At 41.5% G+C, this 9,137-nt stretch overlaps 1 protein-coding gene across 1 annotated transcript in view; it reads left to right on the top strand.

Moving 5' to 3' along the window:
* The first annotated feature begins 423 nt into the window (after positions 1-423).
* LOC149077200 (transcription factor unc-3-like) overlaps positions 424-9,137 on the top strand; it is a 66,581-nt gene continuing 57,867 nt past the window's right edge. The window contains exons 1-2 of the mRNA XM_089242754.1: positions 424-838; positions 8,690-8,843. Coding sequence (XP_089098880.1) covers positions 654-838; positions 8,690-8,843 — 339 coding nt within the window. The 5' untranslated portion in view covers positions 424-653. The remainder of the gene's footprint in view (positions 839-8,689; positions 8,844-9,137) is intronic.

Genomic DNA, 9,137 nt, shown 5'->3' with positions numbered 1-9,137 from the left:
AAGGAAGAAAAAAACACCATCATCATCACCATCACCCCGATCCCTCACATGTCCATCAATCACCAAGAAAGTGACGTAACATTATATCAGAGAACTCCTCATTGGACGTAGTCCCTGGATCACTCACGTCATTGGGCCGTCCCGATGAGGTAGGCGTGACGGTTCTGAGGCAAACCACGCCCAAGCACGAGGTTGCGAAGCGATTCGCCCCCAGAGGCAAGGGCAGGAATCTTTTAATTCTCAATGAACACACGTGCGAAAAAGAGCGATTTGTATTGACTTGCATGTGTTCAGCCGGGAAGTGTGAAGGTTATTTTTTTTTCCCGCAGAAAAGTGTGCTAATTTCATGTGCAACATGTGTGAATTGAAGTTTTAAACTGGCGATAAACACCACAAGTTCTACATTAAAAAAAAGTACTCTCCATCTCTTACGTGGGAAATACGATCTGGAATTATTTAAGTCACTCTCTCTCATCACTGTATTTATCATTTTTTAGACACTATGAGATATTCAAAAGTTGCAAGTGTCCACCAAGTGTCTAAGCAATAACATTTGATGCTCTGAAAGTGCCTCAAGTTACTAAAAAAAAAACAAAAAAAAACACAGATATATTTATATTTCTAGAAGCGAACGTTTTTTTAGAGCGTGGAAAATGTTTGGTTACCAGCAAGATGGTGGTTGCCACCGTCATTTTTCAGTCGGTCTCGGATTCGATCGCTTACGGGAGATTACCGATGCACAGAGACGGACGATGCATCTACGCACAGGAGCACTATACGCCCAGGACGGTGGCGGTGTGACCGTCCAGTCCTTGGAGCAATCTCAGCCGATGCCAAAGTGAGTGTTTTATGCAAGTCTCTCTTCTTCTTCCATATCAAAATGTAATTTAACTTTAGGCTCCCATTCGTGGCCCTTCCCCAAGGGTAGGGCTGACAGGGCTGCAGCACGAGGCAATCCCATTATTCTGTAGAGCGGGGGTGGCCAACAGCTGGGCCGCATGTGGTCCGTGAGGGGATTTTGTATGGCCTCCCCGACAAGGTTAAATACTGTGTATTAAATTAAACTAGTGATCATTATTTGAGCTATTGGCTCTAACAACAGACTTCCTGATCAGCAATCTATTTATTGTTTATTGCTGGTGGCAAAAGAAAAATTTACCGCGTTCTCCCCATAAAATGCAAAAACATTGTTGCAAAAACACAAGTTGCAAAAACATTTGAAAAAAAATGTTTTGTGTGTAAAATTTAAACCATAGTTTCCCAACCGTTTTTGTCCCATCGCCCCCATCTTCAGAAATTTTTTCTCCCATCGCCCCCCCAACGCAATTTAACCCATAGGATCCTATGTTATACAGGTAGCTTCTACCGCCCCCTGGAACATTCCATCGCCCCCCCCCAGGGGGCGTTAACGCCCGCGTTGGGAATCACTGATTTAAACTATGAATATTGTTTTTTTTTTTGGTTAGAATAATTTTCAGAAGAATCAGTGATTTTTGATCCTGATGCATCCTGATTTCAGCTGGGAACGAAATCAGGTGAAAATTAAATAAGTGCCAGTTTATGAAGTGGAGGAGTACAAAAAGCCCAGGGTAAAATTTTAACGACCGAATTGGCTGTGTTTCTCCGTGTTACTTTTGGCTTGTACCAATCTGTGAAATTTCCGGGTCATTTCACTAATGCGACTTATACGCCTGAAAATGCGGCCCGCGCTCGAACAGAAAGAAGTTGGCCACTATGCTGCAGAGGGGAGGGCTCGTCAAAGATCTCAGACCAGGGGCCCGGTTCTAAGATGTGTGTGTGTGGGGTGCATGGGCTTATTGCTCAGAAGCGATCATTTTTATCATCAAGGGAAATTTTATTTTCAGCATTTTTGAGGGGAAACCCGTTGATAAACCGTTTTCTTCTCCATTGACGTGAATTTTCCCTATTTGAAGTTGATAAATATTGATAATTCAGTTTGACATCGAACCAAAAACTGAAACTGGTATCCAAAAGTATCTGAGAAAAACTAGGGATATGCAGTGAAACTCGTTTTTAATATGGGTGCAGTTGATGCAAGATCACGGCAAATACTGCATGCTGTATTCTGCAAGGCTTGACAAAACGTTCCGACATGTACCGATTCGTTAGAAACTCCGCAGAGGAATGTGTACGAGGTGCATTTACGATTACGTAGTATTGGTAGGGTTTGATAAATCGTAAAAAAAAAAATCAGATGACAGCCTAACTTCTTAGGAGCCAATCACATTTATTTCCCCGGAAAAAGATGCAAATTTATTTTTATTTTAATTTTTCCGGGAATAAAATAATTTTTACGTTTGCAGAGAAGATGACAGAGTCCTACCGTATACCGTAATCCAAAAATTTTGTGTCGACAGGGTGAGAAATGCTGGTATATGGAAGACGATCATTTCTAAAACTCATCACTGCATTAGAAATTTCCTTCTTTATATAGTAAAACCTATCTTTTGCGGTCGCTGGCGGGACGAAAATATTCGTCCGTGAAAAAGCGGTGACCGTTAATCAGTAGTTTGAAATGCATACTTTTATTATACCAGGGGAAATTATTATTTGGCCATAAAAGAGGGGTTTTACTGTATGAGGACCCGTTTAATTCCTTTAATACGAGCATTATTTTATTTATATTTTTTCTTTGTGAAATTTAAAAACATGCTGTAAAAAAATATCCAAAAGTAAGTAAAAGTTTTTCAAAACAGCTGTATTTTGGTTGGTACAGCATGAAAATATGTAGGATAGTCAAAAAAGAATGGGAGCGATTTATAACTCATGACGGCTTTTTTTTTTAACAAGTTGACTGGTGGAGTTCTTGGCCCACTAGCCTTCCTATTTGGACCACCAGAAACAAAGATGTCTTTTCTCAAAGTGGCCCACCAGTTTTAATTTTTAATGAAGTTGCCTGACTCATATAGGCTAGATAAATTAGAATTTAGCTTAATACGGTCTTAATTCATTTGGTCGCCATGAACTCGCATGTCTTTGATATAACGTGTCTGTCATTCTGGAGAGACGTGCTCTATCCAGGGCCTGTTAACCACATAAGTTTGGCACTGGGACAAATTGTCGGTCGAGTCTCAAAAACAGAAGACGGCAGTTTTGACAACAGTCAAAAAAAATTTTCCAACTAGATTCTTCACCAAAAGCAACTAGAAACCGGGCTTAAACAACCAGAACTAATTTTAGTCATAATTTTGATGACTGTACGTCCCCAAATTTTAAGGGACATTTCCGTAATTTCACGTAATTTAGTACACAGTAGACTACTAGGAAAATTTACACAGTAGTACCAAAGCCTCCTATATATACCAGTACTATCTAGTAGGAGGCATTGGTAGTACGCAGGAATTTTGCTTTTAAAAATACTAGCAAAACAACAGCTAATTTATTCATAGCTCTAATTTTACAGACAAAATATTTTTTTTCTAAGGTTTTCTGTAAATTTTGTTCCTTTTACTCTGACTTGGCGCCCCTCCCATAGAGGCGCAGCGTGCGGCCGCACTGTCGCACAGCCCTAGAACCGCCCCTGCTCATTAGGCATTATTATTATTACCATCAAGAAGAATCTGTTGATGACCGTCACCATGTTTGAGAGAAACGGCTGAAGCATTGTTTTCCCATCACTGATAGTGGTTTTGCGTATTTAAAATTGGTAAGAAAATTAATAATTAAGTTTGATTCGAACCAAAACTGAAACTGAAGACACACATCGAAAAGCAACTTTGAAAGAACAAATAAATGTGTATTCTGAACTCGTTCAGTACGAAAAGAGGGACCATTACAAAATCCATAACCCTGACAAGGCTTCAGCACCGGGGCACGGGACGATTTTCACCTTTTTTTGTTTTTCACGCTGTAAATTCATCATAAAGGGGGGCCCCCCGTGAAAATCTGGTCGGGGGCCCGTATAAGATCCTGGCCTGGGGGCCCTGGTCCAGGATGTGGGGGCCATGACAAAATCCATTATGACATTGAAATTTGACTCTTATTGGAATATTCATATCAAATTATTATTTTAGGCCTTTTTGGAAAATTTAAAAACATGTCATAGGAGCGATCAAAAACCAGTGAACTTTTTCCTCAAAATAAAATGTGCCCAGACCACAGTCGTGTCAGCCCTTCCCTTGTGGGGTGTGGAGCCTACTCAAAAGTTACATTAGTTGGAGTCTAGCCTATTGTTCTCTCAATGGACATGGTGCCCATAGACTTATATGCTCTTGGTCCAGCTTGTCCGTCAATCTTGCTAGACATTCTGGAACCCGTCTTTTGACATCTCGCTTTCGAAAATATTTCTTTTCTATACTCTTTTGGTTAGCTGTTGGAAAACGATGACAAGGAAAATGGAGTAACGGGTGACAAAAGTTTTAGAATCAATCAGAGGTCGCGTACGCAGGAAGCGGAATGGTTCGTTGCATTGTATATTCATTAAGGAGGCGCCTCAGCCCTTTCACAAAATTCAATGGGGGTAGAGGGGGGGCTAAAATAGCATCAGTCCCAGGTTCCGGCACCTTTGGAACCACTGGACTACCGCAGAAATTTTTCCTTAGAAATAACTACTAGTGACCTAGTATACGACTCATCTGATATGTAATCATTAGAGGTCCTTCATTGACTAGAAAAAAAAAACCATTATGTACTGAAGTTTTACTTTATTCATAATTAGTAGATGGTGCGTTTCTGAAATATTCGGAAAGTCAGTGTGCGTGTGTGTTGAAGCCGAGAAACTATTTTTGCTGGAAAGTTTTTTTTTAAACCATTCCCGATAACTATAGTATGACCAAATATTTTTAAGTGTCCCGTTGTCCAGGGCCGTCTTAACAGCATCGTGGGCCCCATGCCAATTGGTTTTTCTGAGTCACTAACTGGAAAGTTCTCGAAAATTTCAATTGGTTCTCATTTTTGTGAGGCCCCTATTTTCATGAGGCCCCCGGGCCCATGCGTTACGACGGCACTGGTTGTGTCCTGTTTGATAGTACCTACTGCAACAGTATACACAAAATTTGGGGAAGATCGATCAAAAATTGCAGATTTTCATCAATTGACCTGACTTGAAGGCGCCTGGACCATTACAGGCATGAGGATGTTCAAATTACTGGGATCTAGGATTATGGTTATGCTGTTAAAATTTTTGAGGGAGGATCCTCATATTCTATGCTTATATCTATCATAGTGGATCTATATATATATCTATATATATCTATCATATCGATACGTGGATCTATCCGCATAGATCCACGTATCTATGCGGAAATAAGGCCCAGTATTGAGAACATACGCTCACGTTAAGTGTGGGGGAAAAATTACAATTATCAATAGATTACAGTTTAATATATTGATTAAATTGCTATGAAAAATAATGGATAGGCCTACATAATTTGTCTCCGAACAAGGTAACGCCATTAGTTTTCATTATTAAACTTCCAGGTTGGAATCCATTGCATAGTCTTTAGAATGCATACAATGTTGTCTTAACGCATGGGACCACGCGGGGGTGGGGGCTCTCATGTTAGTGAGATCTAGATACGGAAATAAGTACCCCCGCCCCCAAGGGTAGAGCTGACAACACATAGATAAAAAACTAGATTTCAAGAAGAGTCATACGACCCACCTAAGGAATGCGGCCCATGGGTTAAACTCCCCCCCCCCCCCGTGTTAAGGATGTGCCTGATACAGGCTATGTATGCATAGCCCCACCCAAGAGTGTCTAAGATATTTTTCGCAACTGTCGGGACCCAAGTTTTTAAAAATTAATTCACAAAATTTGGCCCAACAAAATTTATGCTATAAGAAGCTCACTCCCGAAAACGCGGGGCTCCCCGGGCCTAGATGAATGTTGAATTTTCGGTATATCACCGCAAACATCGAGGTTTCATAGATGTTGAACTTGCAAATAACATTTTCATTTTGACAACCAAAATTGACTCTGGAAACAAGTGTGGGGGGTGGGGGGAGGAGAGAAGAAACTATAATAGAGAACTCCATGGGGTGGCAACGTAGTAGCAGCATGTCTCCCTGGTACTTTTACAAATTGTGAAGATGTCAAGGGGACTGAATCATCCGTAAAAAAAGGTTTGATGTCGCACCTCACTGCCCCCGGGTAATCACTGTTTCTCCCAGTGCAGGAGGCGGACCCATTCCCGCCCTTTTAAAAGTCTCCCCCGTCAACCCAGGGTATTCTCCTTCCCTGCAGGACGTACCAAATGCGTTGTTAATCCTTGTTAATCCTGTCCCCTCCATTGCTTTACCACTTTACAACTTATCATGAAGTGAAAATAGAGTTTTGTTATGGAATAAATAGCTATTCTTTCACAAGAATTTTGGACTGTTGTTGATTTTCTGGGTATTGGATGAATACCCTTTACCAGGAACAACTATTGACGAATATTTTCTTCTCTTTCTGTACAAAAAATGCTCTCTGCTTTTCTTAACCCTTTACTACACCTTATTCTGCGTAAAAGAGAAATATGCTATTTTTTCACGAATTTCTCCGTTGCATTCTTCGTTTTCATCCGTGTCAGTCATTGATGAGAGTTTGGGTTCCGGAAATTTCGCCTCCGACACGGGACATTTCACCTGACCTGACCGTATGAGTGACCGAGTGAGTGATCAAGTGATTGGATGAGTGACCGTATGAGTAAGTGAGTGACTGTATGAGTGACAAAGTGAGGGTGTGATTGAGTGTATGAGTGACAAAGTGAGGGTGTGATTGAGTGTATGAGTGAGCGAATCACTTCATTGTGGTAGGCCTGAGTTATAGTCGGTTTCAGATTCATGAGTGAGCGACCGTATAAGTGGCGAAGAGAGTGATACGAGTGATCAAGTTTGTGACCATATGAGTGACCACACTTACTTGGTATCTCATACGGTCACACATGTCACTCACTCAAATGGTCACCCACCCATTCACTTTTTTACTCTCATACGGTCAAGTAACCCTTCAATTCGTCACTCGCCCACTCACTTGTTCACTCATAGGTCACTCACCCGCTCACTTGGTCACTCATATGGCCATTCACCCATTCTCTTGGTCACTCATATGGTTATTCACCCACTCTCTTGGTCACCCACTTCCTTCCGTGGGTCATTAACCCACTTACTTGATCCCTGATATGGTTGCTCACTTGAACACTCATACGGTCATTGTTATCATTACATTATTTTTTGTTTTTTCATACCATAAATTGACTATAGTTCCCGTGAAAAGTCTGGCTTGGGGGCCCGCCAAGGATCCCGGTCTGGGCAGGGCCTTTGCCCTAGATATGAGGGGGGGGGCATGCCGTAGCCAGAAATTTCTTTCGGAGGGGGAACAACTAATAGAGGGGTGCTACCGAAATGGCAGAGCAAAGACAAACATGTTAACCCATAACAATCAGTCATTTTCTACCATTTCGGCAAAGGGGTGGACCCCTACTCTACCTCGTTTCTCAAAAGCTTTGCTATTATCCTTGCTATAAGTCCTTGATTCATACAATGAGATTAATTTCAGATTTATAACTAGTATCATTATTATTCACAACGGCAGTCTTCAATTCATAAATCATCCGTGAACAATGTGCAAATACATAGATGTTGACTGCACGGCCGTCTCGAATGCATGGGGCCGACCCGGGCACGGCCAGGAGGCTCAATGAAAATGACATCTGGTGAAATTGGTTGGCAGGCAGTTTTAGCCTGGTAGGGGTTCAGAAAAATCACTTTGCCAGGAGCCCATGATGCTCTCAAGACGGCCCTGCTGAACAGCACCATGGGCTCTCGGGCAAAGTGATTCATCATGATTTGAAAAAGAAATGGTGGAATCGACAATCATCAAAGCGGTGCTCAGATGATTTGGAACAGCCTGTCCTGGTAGTCTTGTTGGAACCAAACAGAAGCCAACACATGCAGGCCCGTAACTAGCCTGGGGACGCCGAATCGAAAACTCCTCCTTTTTCTGAGCATAACTCTTTCCAGGAGGCTCGGGACCACGAAAAGGTAATGAAAATGAGGAAAATTTTGCAACATTCAGATTGGCCCTTTTCTCCATGGCTTCCACACATTGTAGCAGGGCTTTCTATGCTGAGATGTTTGGTTTGGTGGGCCCCGGCCCAGACTTTTTAGGATCTTTTCTGTGCAGTGAATTTATAGTGTGTAAAAACAAAAAAAATGATAGGAATTTTACCGCGCCCGAGGCTGGGGGGGGGGGGGCATGCTTTTCTCACAGGGAAAAATACGTGCCTGGAATACATAAATTTGTCAGGGTCCCAAATATTGTTCAACACATTTACCTTGCAATTTTTTAAGCTCTTGAAAGTTGCATGTAATTTTGAATACTGTGATATATATGGCACTTCACACATTCTCCATCCAGTTACTGCCTATGTCAACGGAGAGCTAAAACTATGGACACTGACGAGTGAAATTTACACGATATTCTCACATGACAATTCCTTAAGACTGCTATGTGGGGGGGGGGGGGGGGGGGTTTGTTTGAATTTTTTTTTTTCACAATTCTTTTAATTGGTTGAAAAAAAAATTTTTAATGCGTAATTTCATTCATGGATGACATTATCTTAAGATGTGGAACATCAAGTGTTTTAGAAATTTTCGAATTGATTAAACAGTGTGTAGTTTAAATACAGTATTATGTGTTTGATGTGATAATAATTGTTGCGTCTACTTATTGTTATTATTACAGTATGAGCATCGGGAAAGCCCATTTCGAGAAACAACCACCTTCCAATCTAAGGAAGAGTAATTTCTTCCATTTTGTGATTCTTTTCCACGATCAGGATGATCAGCCGATTGAAGTCGAAAGTGCCACATTCGTCGGATTCATCGAGAATGAGTGGGTATGAAAAGTCACTATAATACCCCTTTTTATTATACAGGGTGATTCCATAATTTCCCTCGCCAACGGCCGTCTTAAGAGCTTCATGGGCTTCAAAGCAAATTGATTTTTCTGAGGGCCCGCTACCATCTCAGAAATGCCTCTGTCAACCGATTCACGTACTTAATCCCGAAATTCTTTTAATAAGATCTCATTATCATTAGACCCTTTGCACTCGAGGCCCCCGGGACAACCCAGGTGGGTCCATACGTTAAGACGGCACTACTTTTGCTGCATTTTACTGGTGAACCGTTTA

This window comes from Pholcus phalangioides, unplaced genomic scaffold (genome assembly GCF_987345545.1).
Source record: "Pholcus phalangioides strain wild (caught in Gottingen) unplaced genomic scaffold, Ppha-v1.0 ptg000015l_1, whole genome shotgun sequence".
Classification (NCBI taxonomy): domain Eukaryota; kingdom Metazoa; phylum Arthropoda; class Arachnida; order Araneae; family Pholcidae; genus Pholcus; species Pholcus phalangioides.
The sequence above is the reverse complement of the archived record's forward strand: the minus strand, read 5'-3'. Positions and strand labels throughout refer to the sequence as shown.